General features: G+C 44.9%; 1 protein-coding gene across 3 annotated transcripts in view; it reads left to right on the top strand.

Moving 5' to 3' along the window:
• The first annotated feature begins 12,987 nt into the window (after positions 1–12,987).
• MTR (5-methyltetrahydrofolate-homocysteine methyltransferase) overlaps positions 12,988–19,851 on the top strand; it is a 97,799-nt gene continuing 90,935 nt past the window's right edge. Inside the window, exons 1-2 of one of the 3 annotated variants that reach the window (XM_053667883.1) lie at positions 12,988–13,202; positions 17,876–18,090. In XM_053667883.1, coding sequence (XP_053523858.1) covers positions 13,169–13,202; positions 17,876–18,090 — 249 coding nt within the window. In that variant the 5' untranslated portion in view covers positions 12,988–13,168. Of the gene's footprint in view, positions 13,203–13,234; positions 13,560–17,875; positions 18,091–19,851 lie in introns of those variants that run through there. The other 2 variants (XM_053667884.1, XM_053667885.1) reach the window with 2 other exon arrangements.

The raw sequence follows: 19,851 nt of genomic DNA on the forward strand, positions 1-19,851 counted from the left end.
TACGGGTAGCTCATCTACCTAAAATTTTAATTTCTTTATAATATTCAGGCAAGAGAATAGATCAGTACTGTCTGCTAATAAATGAATAAAAGGGATAAACTCTGAAAAACACTTACTAAACATGTTTATACTCTCATTTTAGAAGTTATTTTTATTTCTGAAGCTGAATTATCAATTAAACTTAATTTGTAAAAGAAAAAAGAATCCTTGCTTATTTTTTTTCAAAGAATAACCAGTTTCTTTGGTTAACCATACACTTCTTCACTTAAATTTTCCATCATATTTAAAAACTGTCATTTGGGTTAGTATTCACCTTCCTTAAAGAAGTAGAGACTGGCATGTTAGAAGGGGTGAATTGGGGGTGAGGAGTGAGGGCTGACCGAGAGAGGTGAGTAATGAATGGGTTAGGAGGGGATTTTTAACCTAGGACATCACTCCATGGTCCCCAGCAGGTATTTTAAAAATGTGTGCGTATGGAGCCCTAGCTCCAATTTCAGGTTGCGAGGGTCTGAGTTAAGACCCGGACGTTTGCGTTATCTTAGACCTCCGTGGAGGATTCTCGTAACCCTCAGTTGAAAACCACTGGATCAGAGGGACAGGGTCACTAGTAATCAGAAGCATAAAGAATTGGAGAAGCTTTCACTGGCCAGGCTAGTAGGACATGAATGGACAGGCAAATGCTGTCACCATCTAGTCAGTCACACAGAAGTGCCTGGCAGTGACTTGGTCTCTTTCCTGCCTGTCCCCAGTTCCTGTGTGCTTGTGAAAGTTGGACAGGTGCTCTCTGCAGCTTTGAAGTGAAAGCAGACAAATCTACGTGACACTGAGTCAGAAACTTGTATTTTAAGAAGTTGCTAATTGTTACCAAGATGGCAAATGCACCCAGTTTCCTGTATTATCTGACAAGAAGGCGTTGAGTGGGCCCAGCTGTCCATGAGCTTGCTCATGTGCCGGCAGCCCACGTAGTGACCACACTGTCTGTCCAGGGGGCTTTTGTATTTCAGGTGGGAGCACAGAGGAGACAGGATTTTTTTTTCCTGTTTAGATTTGTTAATTAATAACTTAATACGTAACTGACAGACGTCATTCTTCTTAAGGTGGGAGCTGGAGATGTTGAGACTTGTCAGTGAGAAGCCCCCACCAAGGACCCCCAGAGCCTGAAAGTCTTTCCCTGTTGCCCCCTCAGCGGGGCAGGCTTCCCCGAGGGCACATGAAATGCTCGGGGGTCCTTCAGGCCACACCCGCAAGTCCTTGTGCCTGGCTGGGGCTCCCAAGAAGCCAAAGCGACAGATGTGCTGATAAACACGTGATGTGTGTTTACAAGGCCAGTTAGCAGGGATGGAGAAAGCTTCTCTACTTAAGTATGGGGATGGGCAAAAGGAGGCTCACAGTCGTTTGAATGGAAAAAGACAGGTTATGTTTATAACAATAACAATATTATGTTTATAACAACTTGATTAACTCAAAAGAATGTCACAGTGGCACAGTGCCCTCAGGTACAATCTCATAAACGCTTAAATTGCTGGCCTTCATTATGTACACAAATAAATAACATGCTGATAATACGAGAATAAACTTTTGTCTATTCACAACTGCACACCTACTTTTGCCCACCCCTGTAGTAGCTGTAGAAGAGGGAAAAAAGGGAACTTTTGCATACTCGGTACGGACAATAAAATGGTATTATGGTCCACATTTAATTCTGTTATTTTGAGATGACCTGAGTGACCCCTGGCAAAAACCAAGAACGGCCACCCTTGCCAGAACCACCTTCCCTGTGGGCTGCATACTTTCTGCAGGCCCCTTTGAGTGCTCACAGAGCTAAAAAAAAAAAAAAAATCCCTGCTCTGGAATTTGCAGGGCCCGTCCCCAGGCATCATCAGAAACATCTGCTTCCCAGACTGGGTTTCCCCTGCACGTCCACCCCTGTGCCTCAACTGCAGGTGCATATCAGCTTCACCAAGGCTGCTTTGAAAAATTTCTCCATGAGCCCAGGCTGGTGTGGCTCAGTGGGCTGAGTGCCGGCCTTCGAACCAAAGGGTCGACAGTTCAATTCCCAATCAGGGCACATGCCTGGGTTGTGGGCCAGGTTCCCAGTGTGCGGCGTGCAAGAAGCAACTACATATTACTGTTTCTCTCTCTTTCTCCCTTGTTTCCTTTCTCTCTAGAAACAAATAAATAAAAATCGGTTAGCGGTGGAGGTTCAGAAGGTGTCGGCAGGGAAGCTGAGAACCACTGCTCCAGGCAATTGAAACAGTCGCGCCCCTCAAGCCTCTGTTCTCTGCTGTGTGACTCACTAATGGGAGATGCCAACAAATGTGAGGAAATGCCTTTACATCAGCGAGTGCCAGTGAGCACCACCAGCAGGGAACCTGCCTTCACCCTGGCTGGCTGTGGTTCCTACGTGCATCTCCTACTCAGCATTCCCTGAGCAGTGTTATTCCCCAAATGTCCCCCTTTCTTCCAGTCATTGTTTCAGATGTTGGGGTGGTTGCCCTTCTCCGAGTCTGTTCCTCCTTTGTGAGGCCTTCCCTCCCTCCCTGCCTTCATGGGCTTAATCTCCTCTACTTGTGCAGCTTGTCCCTGCCCCTGCCGTGAGCACCCCACATGCCGCCCAGGAGTGATGCTTTGCTGGTCAGCCTCCCCTGCTAGGCTGAGGTCACCCAGGCCAGGCACATGTCTCATCCCTGCATCCTTTATTTAGCACAGGACCCACACATGGCAGGTAGTAAACACCGGAGGGACAGTGGTGCGAGTCTGTGTGAGTGTGAATGGCACTGAGGAGCACCCGCAGGAATGAGAAAAGGTGGAGGTCATCAGGCCAGTGGCAGGAGAAAGGAGGGAAGGAATTCAGACTGATGCGTGGCTGAGGGGAGTGGTCTTCTAGCAAGAGCACCTGTGCACGGGAAGATGTCCAAGTGCTTTGCAGAAGTGGATGCTTCCAGTGCACTTCTAGACCTTTGACTTCCCCACGTGCTCCTTCCTGTTAGCATAGGGTCTCTGCTGCCACTCTGCTTGTACAAGCATCCTTCTCCCACTTTTCAAAAGAAAAGACTGCTCTCGACCCATTCTAAATCTCACAAAAAGGTGTGCTGACCTAGGGTGTAAAACATTCCCAGGCACCGAAGAGGCCACCTGAAATAGTGCTTATTTGGGGGCATGCTTAACAAAGGCACTGCACTCCCACCCTAAACTTTCTATCTTTTCCTGTCTTATTCATCATTCTGCTGAAGGTTAACTGGCATGTGGACCCTAGTCGGGACATTCTGAAATCAGACATGTGGCTTATAAAGTCTTGGGGTGGCAGAGAAGCCAGGCCTCCCTTCCTGACTTCCTTCTCCATTCCTTGATTATTCTCGAAAGAAAGAAAGAATTGCCCCTGAGGGAGGTTACAGAGAGTCAGAGCATCAACAGCGTGAACCATCTGAAACGAATCAGATCATGTATTGCACAGTCTTGTCAACCACTCTCACGAACAAAGCTGATTAGAGGGGCACCACTGAACCCCCAAAGCAGCCCAGGCCAGTGTGGGAATGCTTTCTGAGACTGTAACAGGGGGGTCTGGCCAGATCCCTGGGGAGCAGGGGATCCCCTGCGACCCTGATCCCCCACAAAGGCTGTGCTTTAGGGAGTGGGGAAGGGAACCTCCAGATGGGAGAGCGCTGGTCTTCCCCACAGAAGGGGGAAGGGTCGCAGGAAACTCCAAGGTGGCAGACTGAAGCCACAGCAGGATGTGCCATGCCCCCAGGTGAGGGTAAACAAACTGCGTGTGACACCCCACTGGGCAGAGGCACTGTGCCCCACATGCCTAGAAATCCCTCCTGCTTTCTTGCAGATCGTGATAGTTGGCAGGAGGGGCAGAGCCGCTGCGCCGGCTGCTGCGATTGGTAGACATTAGCCGTAATTGGCTAACAAGTTGGACACTCATGGCACATAGGATTTGGGGGCAAAAGATTTAAAACGGAGCTCGCGTAGAAACTCCCTCTCTTTTTTCCCCCTCACTATCCTAGTCCGGGGCTAGGGTCCCACAGGTCCTGGAGATCCTGTGGCCAGGCTGCAAGCCCCTCCCCGCACGAGAAGCAGCAGCAGTGCTGGCAGGCAGCAGCCAGAGGAAAGGGCAGCACGCCGCGAGGGGGACACGGGGGCCTACAGACGCCAATAGGCGCCTGGAGCGGAACCGCGCCTGGGCGCCAGCTAAGCGGCCTCTATTTCCCAAAGGGGAGTGTTTTTCATTGGAAGAAGGGATTCCAGGCACATAATTGAACCGAACTGGCAAGAGGTGGAGGGATTATTTGCCTTTGCGGGTATTAAAGGGAATGGGGTTTGAGTCAGAAGTCCGTTATTCTTCCGAAATTGGATAGCCTTTAAGTAAGATCCTTTTCCTTTCTGACCAAACCTCTGCCTCTGGACTTCATGCGTGGTGGGCAGCAGAACCCCAGGTGGCCGTACAGAACAAGGCAGCCCCTGCTTTCTAGTTTCATTAGACAAAACATGTGCTAATTTTTTACACTTCTTTTAGATTCGGTGCATATTAGACAAGAAGGTATTGAGAACATACCTGTCTGAGCACACAAACTATTCCCGTTACAATTGTGAACTTATTATATTTTATTTTATAAAATATTTGGTATGTTCTATTTCATGTTAACAAAACAAAATTTATACACGACTAAGGAATTTTTAGAATCTATACTTTCATTGAATACATTTTAAAAGTTTCACTAGTATGTCTACCAAAATTAACGGAATTACTTACTAACTTTATACATGACCTTTATTTAATTACTCCCGAACACCAGAGTTTAGGATGCATACGCACACACATTTACAAAAGCAGTAAGCTACACATTACATTGCATAATTCACGAAGGCCAGCAAATCTGAGTAACAGTTGAAACTGCAAGGGATTAGGCGTGTTCAGCTATCGGGTGCAAGGCCCTTTCAGTCAGCTGCTCCCAGGGAGGGTCAGGTGAGTGAGCACCTACCTGCAGGAATGCTGACTCCAGCGTTCCCAGGTTTGAGGCCCAGCTCTTACAAGTGTGACCTCGGGCAAGTTGTTTAATTTCTTTTGTGTGTTTTTCTTTTCTTCCAGGTCAGTCAAGTGAAGCAGTGGGAGTGGAGCAGGAATAAAGAAATCTGGGACTCGCTGTGATCGATCACTTGTAAATAACCAGTGCACTCTGACCAGCCAACATTTTTTTAAAAATCCTCACCCAGGGATATGTGTATTGATTTGAGAGACAGATAGACAGAGAGACAGACAGACATCCATCACTTGCTTCCCATACACACCTCCAACCGGGGATGGAACCCACAACCAAGGTATGTTCCCTGACTGGGTCTCGAACCCACAACTTTTGGTGTATGGGATGATGCTCGAACCATGTGAGCCATCTGGCCAAGGTGACCAGCCAACCTTTGCCTTTGGTTTTTCATCAGTAAACCAACAATAACAACAGCATGAGCTTGTAGAGATTCTCCTCTACGGAGGAGGAATCTCCTTCTATAGAATCTCCTCTAACCTTTCTTTATCATAACATGAGGATTCTCGTTTGTCCTGACCTCTAAGCTGCAGGGCCTGGGTCTGCTTGTCTCATAATTTTAACTCCAGTGATGGGTACATGACAGTGTCAATAAATATTTGTTAAATAAATACTCCACAAGTCATAGGATTTCAACAACTGATCTTTAATTGCCAGTGTACCAAAAACTCTTACCTTTTAATGACTTTGAATTGTGTCCCAAATGCTATAGAAATTCCAGGTTTCAACTTGATTATTTCATTGGCACTTCCCTTCCAGACAGGGCCAGAAGACAATACTGGCTAGTTCACTTGATTCTCTCAAGTCATCTTTATTTTAAAACTTGTCCTTTAAAGGAAAACAAAAGCAAAATAATAACTTTGTTTTGTGGGGAGGAACAAACTTTCTTCTGTCCTCAAGGTTTTTCTGCTTGGTCTGATAATCAAACAGACATGAGACAGATCAACAACAGGAAATGACCGAATTTAAAACATATGTATGAGAACTGCACTTACATGATTTCAGAGACCCCACATGCACGGAAGTTTCAGAGACAGAAAGGGAACATGGGCGTGTAAGACATTCTGAGCCAGGGATGAGGGAAGCTGCCTCGGAGGCTTCCAAGGGTCACTTCAGGATGATGAGAGGAAAAGATCTTTGGTAAATAGAAGTTTGTCCGGACATACGTGTGGGTAAAAAAGAAAACAATCCGCATGCCACAGAAGCGCATCTTGGAGGGGCCAGCTCTGAACCCCCGCAGTTTCATTTGATGAACAATAGCATTAAAAATAAGCATTGAACATCAATCAATTTCTTTTTGGAGAAAAGAATTTGTTCTCAGTAAACTATTTCCAATTTAAACATTATTTCTGATTTGGTTCTGTTATATCCACCAGACGTGAGAATAATTTTCGAAGACCTTTCAGGGTTTTGATCTTATTTTATTGGCCAAGCGTAACCTGCGCAGGGGCGAACTCTCGGGGTGTCCGGAGACACGGTGCCCAAAAGGGCTGCAGATGAGAGCCGCGCCGAGCGCTTACAGCTAAGTCCTTATATAGGGACGAGCAAGCAAGCCTTGGACAGAAGCAGACGTGGCAGTTAGCTATTTGCTGACAGGGACCGCACGTGGGAACAGGGTGGGGTTTCAAAATTCAAAACTAAACAGATTACAATCTGCCTATCTTGCTCTAAATAGGGAACTCACATACTGCAGGCTGTCTGCTCAGCCTTTGTTTGCATGCTGTTCCTTGCTCCTGTTTTGCTGTGGTCAGGCTATGTTCTCAATTTCCCAGATCTCAACAGTTCCATGTTTATGATGTAAATTTGCAGGATTCAAAGACAAGACTTTAAAAGTGTTTGTCAAAACATTTTCCCTTTCTTGTACCTCATTATTAAAGTAAGATAGATTAGCAGTCAGCAAATTTAGCCCCCAGTTCACCACCTGAAGCTCATTAAGTACCACATTCCTGTTTATTAAACAAAAATAATTTGCTGTATTCCTAGGCAAAACTGAAAAACAAACAAATAAAAAAGCCCATAAACACAAAGTACTCCGCACTTTGGATTTTCTAAAAAAGTTTAAAAGTAATCCTTACAATTAAATCCACAAAAATTGTTTCCTGAATACTGATATTCATAGTATTGGGGATTAAACGTTTATTTAACCCATAAGTTATGGTGTTAGGCTCTGGGATCGGGCTGTTGGGGTCCCCACTCCGTGGTTCTCTGGTTGTATGAACAATGGAACACTTTCTTCTTGCTTAATTTCTGCCTCTGAAATGTGGACAAGAACATGAATCCTGTTTTATAAAATGAAGATTAAATGAGACATTGTGTTCAATATTTGATACCTGGTATTATTATGTAATTAGATAAACTCATTTTTGCATTTCCTTTCAGTCAAGTGATGTCTATATTCAGGTGCTGGTGTAATTAACCAGGTCAAAGGTGAATGAACTGTTGGGAATCAAGAATGCCTGGGGGCCCTGGCCTGCACTTAGGCGGTGTGTCTCCTCCATACGCCAAGGTTATGGGTTTGACCCCTAGTCGGGGTGTTGTAGACCACTCTGCCTGGTTTCAGGAATTGTAACTCTACCCCCCATGGCTAAGGATGAGTAAGTGGTCTCTGGAATTCGAGCCACAGGAGACAAAGCTTGTCTCTGGTAGCAAATGCTGCCTCAGTTTCCTCCCTGCCCCCAAAGTGTGGTCAGAAGTCCATGACTGGTAAGTCTCCTCACAGTGAGGAGCAACCTAAGCCAGACTCAATAACTTGTGAGGCCATCATGGAAGGACTTGGGGGGGGGGGCTGCAACAAAGAGCAAGCAATGGACCCTTGCTCCCTGGCTATGTGATACAGCCCGAGTCCCCATGTCCTCTGGGAGAAGCACTTCCTGGCTCTAATCCCCTTAAGCCTGAATACCTGATTGGGAGGGGTGCAGCTCCTTGCCTTGCCAGAGTGGATCCTGGGGGAAAAATCTGGCATATTTTTTAAAATATATTTTATTGATTATGCCACTACAGTTGTTCTATTCCCTCCTTCATTCCCCTCCACCCTGCACACCCCTCCTCCACCATTCCCTCCCCCTTTAGTTTATGTCCATGTGTCTCAAGTTCTTTAGATTCTATATTTCCCATACTATTCTTGCCCTCCCCCTATCTATTTTCTACCTACCATCTATGCTACTTATTCTCTGTAACTTCTCCCCTCTTCGCCTTCTCCCACTCCCCTGTTGCTAACCCTCCACGTGATCTCCATTTCTATGGTTCTGCTCCTGATCTAGCTGTCCTCTTAGTTTGCTTTTGTTTTAGGTGTGGTTGTTAATAACTGTGAGTTTGCTGTCCTTTCACTGTTCATCTTTTTTATCTTATTTTTCTTAGATAAGTCCCTTTAACATTTCATATAATAAGGGCTTGGTGATGATGAACTCCTTGAATTTGATCTTATCTGAGAAGCACTTTATCTGCCCTTCCATTCTAAATAAAAGCTTTGCTGGGTAGATCAATTGTGGATGTAGGTCTTTGGATTTCATGACTTGGAATACCTCTTTCCAGCCCCTTCTTGCCTGTAAGGTCTCTTTTGAGAAATCTGCTGACAGCCTGATGGGAACTTCTTTGTAGGTGACTGTCCCCTTATCTCTTGCTACTTCTAGGATTCTCTCCTTCATTTTAATCTTGGCTAATGTAATTATGATGTGCCTTGGTGTGTTCCTCCTTGGGTCCAACTTCTTTGGGACTCTCTTGAGCTTCCTGGATTTCCTGGAAGTCTATTTCCTCTGCCAGATTGGGGAAGTTCTCCTTTATTATTTGTTCAAATAAGTTTTCCACTAATGGCTGTTCCTCCTCCCCTACTGGTACCCCTATAATTTGGATGTTGGAGTGTTTAAAGATGTCCTGGAGGTTCCTAAGCCTCTCCTAATTTTTTTGAATTCTTGAATCCTTTTCTGTTTGGTCATTTTTTTCTTCCTTCTGGTCCACTCCCTTGAATTGAGTCCCAGTTTCCTTTCCATCACTATTGGTTTCCTGTGCATTTCCCTTTATTTCACTTAGTTTAGCCTTCATTTGTTCCTCTAATTTGTGACCAAAATCAACCAGTTCTGTGAGCATCCTGATCACCAGTGTTTTGAATTGTGCATTTGAAAGTTTGGCCATTTCTTTGTCGCTTAGAGTTATGGGCTCTGGGACTTCGAGTTCTTCTTGAGCCATAATATTTTGGTCTGTTCGTGCCCGTTAAATATGAGGAGCGGAGCCTTAGGTGTTCACCAGGGCGGGGCCACCCAGGTTGCTGGTTTGTGACAATGTATGTGGGGGTGGGGTCAAAGAGGGGCCAGGTCACTGGTTTGTGGTGCTGTATGTGGGAGCAGGGTCAGAGAGGGACAATAGCGGTCCCCTCTGCTGCTTCCCAATGCTAGGGCTTGCACAGTCTGTCTCACTGCTCGCTGCTTCGCTGGTTATCTGCACGCGAACCTGTGACTGCGGTCAGCCCTCAGTGGGTCCGCCTGCTGCTAGTCCACACCTAGGATCCACCCATGGCTGCCTGCGTCCCTGGATTGTGCGCCCAGGTCCATCTGGTGGATCTTTTCTGCCCGACCCTGCTCCACTGCTGGCTCTGTCCCTATTACTAGTTTGGCTGAAGGGGTTGTTGTTGTCAGACTTGCGTATAGTTCAATTTTCTGTGCTTTGGCTGAATTTTTGTTGCTAAAACTTTGTTGTTTTTAAACTTGGTTGTGCAAGAAGGTACAGTGTTTCCACCTACACCTCCATCTTGGCAGAAGTCTAAATCTGGCATATTTTTGAGGAATAAAGAACCCCTCAAAATCCTGTGAAACCTGATTTGCTAAGAGTGCTTTCATTCACATGTTAAGGGTCCGAGCAAGAAACCCTAAAGTTTCTGCAAAACTCCCATCCTGACAGACTCTGACTTAGACTAAGCCCTCAGATTTCTTTGAAATGTTATTTACTCTTTGATCCTTGCTGCCCTGTACTCCTGTGTATTACAACCCAATAAAAGCCCCTGGCGGAAGGGGCTCGGGGCCCTTCCCTTTTGAGTAATCAGCCACCTCTCCTCCCCAAGCAGATCATGTCTTGGCAATGTTTACTTTCATCCGTGGCAGATGGGGGGACTTCTGGGAAAAGTGGCCCCCCCACATCAGGGCATATATAAGAATCAACCACTGAATACATAAATAAGCGGAACAACAAATTGCTGTTTCTCCCTCTCAAATCAATTTTAAAAACAAGGATGCTTTGGGAGTCAGTGGAGCAGATGGCAGAAATCGAGCCAATTGAGCCTTCTGGGTGTCGTGTCCTACAAAGAGAGAGAGTATTTCACTCAGTGCAGAAGGGGGAGCAAGGCCTCCGGGGGCTGTTGGTGACAAAGTAACTGCAAAGTTCCTTTACATTCACCCTTATTACCTTGTACTTGGTGTCAAGTATATATCCCAGACTCAACAGACTCGGCTCATTTAGTACAATTCATTGTGGGGTAATCACAACATGACTTTGGGTGGGTGGGTGGGTCTAAATCTTGAGATTATGAAAAGATTTTAGAAAAGGAGGTGGTGGGCTCAGCTCTGTGGCAAAGTCCAGGGTCTTCTGGGGAAAGCCAGTGGTCATCCCGATGGGCCCCAGAAGCAGAAATGCCTGTTCCAGAACTGACTCAGGTAATATTCTTAGGACTAGCAGGATACACAAGCAACCTAATGGGTTTAACATTCATAACCAAGCCCATAGAACAGCATATAAAGCTGGAATGCCAATTTACCACTGGCCACAATGAGAGTGGGATAGTGAGGTTTGCTGATCAGGAAGACAAATCTACTGGGAAAGAAGCCACACCCCCCTGAGCAGTTGGATGAAGTATTATCTCTTCACAATGGGTTTGTGTGGGAGGAGCTGACCGAGGGTGAGGATGAAGGTGCAGGTGGGGCACCAGCTAGCCAAACAAGGCGGTAGGCACTCTCCTACAGAGAGCAAGGAGGCTTTGCTTCTGTGTTCCCGCCCCATCTACAGATGCATTTGTATTATTTCCTAGGGCTACTATCACACGGTACCACAAAATGGGTGGCCTGAAACAACAGAAATGTATTGCCTCAGTTTTGGAAACTGGAAGTCCAAATCCAAGGCGTCAGCAGGGCTGTGCTCCCTCTGAAACCTACAGGGGAGAATCCTTTCTCATCTCTTCTAGCTTCTGATGTTTGCCGGCAATCTGTGGGTTCCTTGGTTTGTGGGCACATCACACCAGTCTCTGCCTTCACTGTCACATGGTTATTTCTTCCTGTGTCTCTCCTTTTCTTATAAGGATACCAGTCGCATTGGACTAAAGGTCCTGTCTACTGCCGTAGGATCTCATCTTAACTAAGTACATCTACAATAACCTCATTTCCAATTAAGTTTATTTTGGAAGTGCTGGAGTTTAGGACTACAACATACTGTTTTGGGGGAACATGATTCAACCCATAACAGAATTACCGGGACTCATTTAAGTTGTGAATTTGTGTACTAAATAGGCAGCCACTGCTCCTCTAGGCACTATGTATTGCTTTGATCTTATTACCCTTTTATGACTGAGAAAATACTGGATTTGGTCAGTTTTAGCCAAGAAGTAAACTTCTGATGACCTTCTGAAAGCAAAGACTGATTCACAGTTCCTGGAATTTCTGCTAGGATAAGGGATAGTAAATGACTAACTGCCTGAAAGATTAATTTTTCAAGAGACAAATCAAAAAACTTTGTGAGATTGGTGAGAACTTAAAAACTAGCCCTTAAAATCAGGGTCTTCAGTTATTAAGGGGCATCTCATTCATCCTACACTGTTGTTTCATTTTCTCTTACTACTTACTCTGCCTTCCCCTGACACCCCCCAGGCATGACCATCTTTGCTAAGAATGCTACTCACAGTATTACTGTTGGTTTTGTAGACTAAGACATTAAAATATAATTAAATATAGAATAAGAACGGCATGCAAAGTTGTACTTAATTTGGTCTCAATTTTATTTTTTTCTAGATTTGCTTTTCCTCCCATCTACCCTGCCCAGCCTCGGTGCTGTATTTTCAAATTCTCTCAAGTGCTGAGTGGTGCCCTCCTCCCAGCTGGCACGCCTTGCCTGGCACAGTGTGGCACACACTGTCCTTCTAGGCCAGAGGTTGTCCTCTGGTGTGCCGCGACAATTTTCACATGAAATACCTGACTACTTGTCAGGGCGCCCTGCCCTCTTTTCCCTTAGATTTTCAAATTTAAAAAATGACAACAGCCAAGAAAGACAATAGCTATCCAGTGTGAATGAATCAAAAGTATTCAGATTCACTTACTGATCTGGCGAAAATTATACCTACTTTTGTCAGATCAGTAAAAAATATATATTTTTGGGTGTGCCACAGAATTTTAGTAATTAGTTTATGTGCCATGAGATGAAAAAGGGTGAAAATCGCTGCTTTAGACCCAGCTTCTTCCCAGAGGTTTCCCCTAACACCCCGGGGTCCTGCAGCTGCCTTGGCACACTGCAGGCACACTTTTATCTACTTTCCTGCTCAATTATCAGTCTTGTCTAAGTCCTGAGTTCCTCTGAGGCGGAGGTGGTGGTCTGCATTCCAAGGCCTACACATGATAAGAGCAAATAAACGTTTACTGTCCGTTAGAGGCCGTTAGCATGCATCTCACCCAGCCACAGGCAATACCAGACTAGCGCCTGGTCGTCTGTGGAACAGCGCACCCCGTGCTGGGTCAGCGTCGGCCTCCACCCCAGCTGGCACAAGCTGTGGCCATGTGGCCGCAGTTCCGGAGGCAGGACCACAGGACCTTCTCCCTAGCCCTCTTCTACCGACTACATCTCCCAGAGAACCCTGGAGCGACACTGAAGCGATTGGTTGAGACCTACAGCCAATACTAGGGCGGAGAGCTCGCACACACCAATCACAGCCCCAGGGCGGGGCTCCGCGGCTGCTGGGTTGCCGCAGAATCTCTCTGCGTCTTCAGGAGTCTGTCTCGGCAGGGAGGGCCTGGCCTGGCTTCGGTCCACCTAGTGCACTCCGTGGTCCTCAGGTCCTCCCCGCGGCTCGCCCTGCGCTGGCCGGCGCCGCTCTCAGCCGTTTGCCGTGGAAACTTCCCCGCTGCGCCCCGCGCCTGAGGAGGAGCTGCAGACGCGGCGGCATGTCCCCCCCGCAACAGGAGCGCATGCCCTCGGGTAACACTCTGTGTGGCCTCGCGTGCCGTGCTTTCCACTCAGGCTGTGCGCTCCCAGACGCTTGGTGGTGACCTCACACCCTCATACGCCCCGCAAGCTTCTCGTGAGCAGATGGGCGGCGTCTGTGGGCTCCCGGAGTATCCACGTGTCTCGCCGCTCCTTCCTCGGCCAACACCCCGTCCCTCCCCTGCCAGCATCCCGCCCGCGGCATCCAGTTCCTGCTCGCTAGCCTGCGATCCCTCCCAGCCCGCACTTCGTCCCTGCCCGCGGGCATCTCTTCCTCCCCCGGCAAACCGGCTGTCACATCCTGAACACACACCTCTTTTCTTGGTGGGGCAACACACTGCTAATGTCTGAGTAAGAACTTTGCGTTTTGACAGCCGATTTCAGAGGGCAGTTTTGCCTGACTTGGCGTTCTCATTCGGTGGGTAGTTACTGAGCACCTACTGTGCTCAGCCAAAGATAGTTCAGGTGCTGAGGGCAGGTGAGGAAACCCAGAGGCCCGTTTAAACAACTGTGAGTATTTATTTTGCACTCCAGAGTCTGAGCAGTCGTTCTTGAAATAACAGCCGCACTGGATCACTATTAAAACACATTAACGAGCTCAGCTGGTAGGGATGGGGAGTAGAGACCTCAGGTGACTCTGACTTCGTCCTTCTGGGATCACCACTGAGAAAAACACTAGCCGGTACTGAGTGTGATTTGCACTTTACGGGAAGGACAGCTGTGGGTCTCTGCGGTCATCCTGGTTGGAGCCCGTGCAGATACCTCCACTGGGACGTGCAGCAACGAGGAACTGTAATGGGGACAGAGCAGCAGGGCCCTCATCAGTGGGACAGGGATGGAGCAACGCCTTATCCCTGCTGCCGGGGAGTAAGGCCTGTCCCTCTCATAGGGTATCGTATAGCTATTTGAATCCTGTCTCTAATTTGGGACTTCTGGCTGTTCCCTCCCCGTTTAATTAGAAAGGAAACACGTGCTTTCTTTTTGGCGGGGATGCCTCGGCTCACTGGGTGACTGCAGCACTAAACAGCAATACCGGGTTCACGGAAAAGATGTCGGGAGAGTCTGCTCCAAGACGTGTACAATGTTCCGGACATAACCGGCTGAGTCCTGATAAGTAGTAGGGTTTGGGTGGCGGTTCTTCCTGGAAGAGACGTTTCCATGACCGCTGGCCCCGACTGCCTCTCGTGAGAGGGTTCTGTGCAGTTAGAAGTCCCTGTTAGATAATCCCCTGGCCAAGGCCGAGAACAGAGAACACTTACTTTAAACCAACACATCTTACACTAAGGATAGGATAAGTAAGGATGTGGGAACACGTAGAAGCAGTGGGCGTTTGAAGGACCTCAGTTGCAGAGGAGTTTTATATTCTATCCGTGCAATTCCTGTTTATAACTTGATTTGTTAGGTTTCCCTTTTATGTATTTGCTGTTCCCTAAGTAGCCTGTTTCAAATATGTCCACGTATTTGTATGTTTCTCTGTACTCTAGTTTGTGTATATATGTATTTTTAGTCTATGTAAATAATTTCATGGTAGTTAACCATTGCCGACTTCGTCACTCAGTATTCACTTTGCCGGGTCCCAGCCAAGGTTGTCCCCAACTTGCCATCCCAACAATCACCCTGTTAGGTCGTTGGGTGGTCTCTGTGGGTCTGTGAGAGTTTGAGAAATACACCCGGAGTGAGATTGCTTAGGTTTTCTGCATTCTTAATTTTACTAAATCTGCCAGGCTGCTCTCCAGAATGGCTGTCTGCATGCCAACACGCATGCTTGAGGGGTCGGATTTTCTTTGGCATTATCCAATTTTGTAATTATTGCCCATCTGTAAATTGGATGTAAGTTGTTGTGCTGTTTTAATTCACATTTCTCTGATGGTTAATTAGTTTAGTATCACTTCATCTACTCCTTGGTTATTATAGTTTCCCCTCCCTTCACTTGCCTATTCATATCTTTTGCCCATTTTTCTATTTGGTTTCTTATTGATTTGTAGAAGTTCCTTTTGTACATTATATATATTAGTCCTTTGCAATTGTAGACATCGTAAAATGTTTCTACAATTTATAATCTATTTTGTTTGTGGTGAGTTTCTTTTAAAACTTTTTTAAATTTTATTTTTTTATTAAAGTTTAGACACAATATTATTTTGTATTAGTTTCAGATGTACAACACAGTGGTTAGATAATCATGTACTATTAGTGGTCCCCGACCTTTTTGGCACTAGGGACTGGTTTCATGGAAGACAATTTTTCCACGGACTGGGTAGGAGGGTTGGTTTGGGGATGATTCCAGCACGCATTACATTCAAGCTCACCTCCTGCTGTTTGGTCCAGTTCCTAACAGGCCCAGAGGTTGGGGACCCCTGATATACTTTATAAAGTGTCCCCCTCCAATATTTTCAGTACCTACCTGGCACCATGCTTAGTTATTACAATATGACTGACTCTGTGCCCTGCGCTGTACTTTACATCGCTGTGACTATGTTGTAACTACTGACTTGTACTTCCTAATACCTTTGCCTTTTTACCCAGGCCCTTAATCCTGCCTCTCACCTGGCAACCATCAATCTCATCTCTGTATCTTTGAGTCTGTTTCTGTTTTGTTTGTTCATTTATTTTATTCTTTAAATCCCACATGTCAGTGAAATCATCTGGCATTTGTCTTTCTCTGACTGACTCATTTCACTTAGCACAAGTACCCTCATGGTCCATCTGTGCTGTCAAAAATGGTGTGGTTTCATTTTTTTTATGGCCATTGTAGATTATGTTCAACGGCCTTTTTTTATCCACTGTGGTGAATTTCTTTTAACAGAAATTCTTAGTTTGTATGTAATCAAATTTATTTTTTAAAAACATTACAGATTGAGCTTTTTGAGTCATAAGAAGTCTCTCTTCTGAGTAATGCAGACTTTCTATATTGTACATTACTTATTTTGTGATAGGGGTTCATTATATATTATAACATTTGGTGGATTTAGTAACCTCTTCCTATTTTTTCAAAATTAATTTAGCTCTTTATGGGCTTTTAGTCTTTCACATAAGTAATAGAATAAGTTTGTCAAATTTCTCATAAAAATCAGATGTTTTGTTTAGAATTAAAAAAAAACTTTGATCTCTCACATGTATGATGATTCTTGGAACCAAGATCTTGGAATTTGTATGTGTGGGGACAGGGCTTTTTTCATGGTAAATAGTGAACTGTCTTAAAGTATGAGAACAGTTTATATTTCTGGTTGAAAAGTAAATACAGTGCGATCCCCATGGAAAAATGCTTAGACTTTGTAAGAAAATTCGGAGCAGAGTCACCCTCCACTGTCGGATTTGCAGTGAGTAGAAAATGCCAAATGCCGGCGAGGTGGACCAGGACGGGGGAGGCGTGGCCTTCCTCGTGCCAGTTTCTCCTTTCAGACTAACGTGTGCACTTACTCAGTGCAGGAGATAGAAGGACAAAGAAATGTAACTAATATGGTACCAACGGACCAAGGACATATTTCATCGTGAAAAATACTGCCTTTTTTCCATAGAAAGTTTAGATAGTTTTTTAATTAAATTACAAATATACGACCTCATCCCCCCACAATCACACTGTGTTCCCCAACCAATCCGATGAATCAGTCACCCATTTAGGCTCACGTAGTCTCATTTCAGGGTGGATTGCAGCTATAGTCCTTTTTTTTTTTTTAAGATTTCATTATTTTTAGAGAGGAAAATGAAAGAGAAAGAGAGGGAGAGAAACATGAAACAGTTGCCTCTTACACACCACCAACTGGGGCCCCAGCCTGCAACCCAGGCATGTGCCCTGACAGGGAATCGAACCAGCAGCCTTTTGATTCACAGGCTGGCATTCAGATATCTGAGGCACACCAGCCAGGGCTATATTCTTTTAAAAAGAAAGGAATTCAACTGGGCATATAAGTTAAAGTTTTTAATTTTTTAATTTCCCATTTGAAACTCTGCGTTTTATTTTTTTCACTGAGTATTGCCTTCTGTCTGCCAGAGTAATGTTCATTTCCTCACTTGCAAACATGCCGTTCCTGCCTTCTGCCCCAGTATGAATAGGACTGAGAGCTTGCAGGTTTACATGTTGTTTTTTCATGGCCCACTGGACTTTTATGAGGTTGGCCACAAAATTCGTTAGGACGTAGAGCTGAGGCATCCCAGGGTGTTAGTTAGCCAGTTATTTTATAGATGGAGCAGAGGGGTGTGAAGCTCTTATTTCTGCAGTAGGTGGAGAAGTCTGTCAAAGCTCACAATTTAATGGAGTTTGGAATTACTGATCATTTTCAGTTATCCCGGTTAAACCTCCCTATGAAGGGAGCATGTGCACAGAATTAACAGAGGCAGAGTCAGCCCTGAAGGCGTCTTGGCAGCTTGGCTGGCCTTGCATCACTTGGCTCATTGTTGCCCTTTCCTCCTCTTTGGAACGGTAACTACAGCCTGCTTTAACATCTGTTTGTTGCTTCACTGGTGATTTGTGTGATGTATAATCTTGGCATTGTAACAGCTTAATGAAAACATTTTTGCGCAGCATTTTTTCCAATGTCGTGGAGCCATGAACATATTTTTTATGAGCCCTGTTAACTCTATTGTGAATGGATATACATTATCTAAACTCCCTCTCCACACAGCATTTTCCCCTTTCATTTTTTAAAGTCATATTTTCACTTTCTTTAAAGCAGGCATGAAGAAAACCCTGCAGGATGAGATTGAAGCCATTCTGCAGGAGAGGATCATGGTGATGGATGGAGGGATGGGAACCATGATCCAGCAGCACAAGCTCAGTGAAGAAGACTTCCGGGGTCAGGAATTTCAGCATCACGCCCGGCCACTGAAAGGCAACAATGACATTCTAAGTATAACTCAACCTGATGTCATTTATCAAATCCATAAGGTAAAGTGTCACCAAGTGCTTGTTTATATATTTTAATCTGTCGTTCTTCACACCATTTCATGTATTGAGGGCAGAACACTGTGCTGAGTGCTCTGGAGGGTTCAGAAGAAAGAGGTACTTTGTTCAGAATGCAGGCGTTGGACACCAAATAAAAGTCATGCACTGTGTTGAGCATTCAGGGTAAGGACATGAGGAAGGTAGGTTTTTTGCCTTTGAGGTGTTTCACCTCCAGTGAAAAAACCCACAAAATCCTGGACAAATTAGTTGTCACATCCACTATATTACTTAAGTCACCAAAACAGCCTTGATGAAACACAACAAAAGATAGTTGTTATTTTCATTTTTTAGATTTGGAAACAGGATCACAGAGGTTAAATAACTTGCCTGATAGGGTAGGACAGAGGTTTACTGAGCTGAAATCCCATGTTCTTTCATTCTGTTGCTTTTGTCTCCTATAAATATGTCTAGCCAATGTAGAAGAGATGAGAAGCACGTAGCTGGGCATTGCTATACTTTTAAAGTGTTAAAATAAACATTGAGTTGTTTCATAGGTGATCATAGAAATTTCATAGAATTATGACTAGAAGAGATAGGTGATTTGATTCGTTTCCCTGGTCTGCAATCAGTGAGAACAAATCTTATTTATCATTTAATTGAGAAGATTTTATTTTCTGGAGCCTTATTGTTATAGGTGTTTCAGACTTTTCTTAGGGGGAAAAATTACCTAAACAAATCACTGAGTAACAAGTAATTAATCGAGTGGAAGGGATCATTTTACTGGGCGTTCAAAACTTTGTTCTAAGTAAGATTCAGAGTACTTTTCCATTGAAGAAAAGCTAAGAATGCCTTTTCTTTGGTTATAAGGGGAATTGTAGGTAGTGGAAGATTTCAAATTGGTCTTTGAAGAAGTTTGGTTCTGCAGAAAGAATAGTAATTCAGTTTTTCTGCTAGGCCTTGAAAATATATAGTCAAATCTCATAAAAATTCCAGCGTATTGAGACTGGGCATGTCATCGTGGTATGAATTGCTTGGAGTGGTTACAAAACTCAGTTCTTCTAATAGAGTTGGTGAATCACACAAATACCATGCCATGTGGCTTTATTCTTGTGGATTATCACTAGTGTCTGAGTTCCTAAGGCTAGCATTTTATCCCTGTGTTTCAGTCCTGAATAGCTACTGCCTAGAACAGTATCGTGCATGTGGTTAGTACTCAGTCAACATTGTCAAAGGAACAAATCCTGTCCTGTGTACTAGACAGGCCTCTAGATAGAACAACAAGATTCCCATGATAGGTACATGAGGCAAAAATGGCTACAATACAATAAGGTCTATCTACCTATCTCATTCCTGGGAAACTATTTACTGACCAGAGTCTTTGAATGTAGAAACCATGTCATGTTAAGAACAGAAAAAGGCTGGGTTATTTTCACACTTAGTTATTTCTAGTGGAATTAATGACTGTAGATCAGATCCTCTGATACTTAAGTTTAATGGACTCTCTGTTATATGTGTAGTGTAAGTACCTGACATTAAGCTTTTGATTGCAGAGGCATCTGTTTCAAAGATATTTGCCTCAGACAAGCACTTTGGCTGGTGTATGACACAGTTGCTAGCTAAACAATTAGATAGGGAACTCGGCCACTTTCACCTTTGAAATTCCCCTTTAAGAAAGCTCTGGGTAATCTAGGTAACTGACCGCTTGAGTGACAGTGCTCTTCCCTTTATGCACCCTAATTCCCACTCTTATGTTTTAAATTTGCC

The sequence above is a fragment of the Artibeus jamaicensis genome, unplaced genomic scaffold (genome assembly GCF_021234435.1).
Source record: "Artibeus jamaicensis isolate MK-2021 breed Jamaican fruit bat unplaced genomic scaffold, CSHL_Jam_final contig_473, whole genome shotgun sequence".
Classification (NCBI taxonomy): Eukaryota; Metazoa; Chordata; class Mammalia; order Chiroptera; family Phyllostomidae; genus Artibeus; species Artibeus jamaicensis.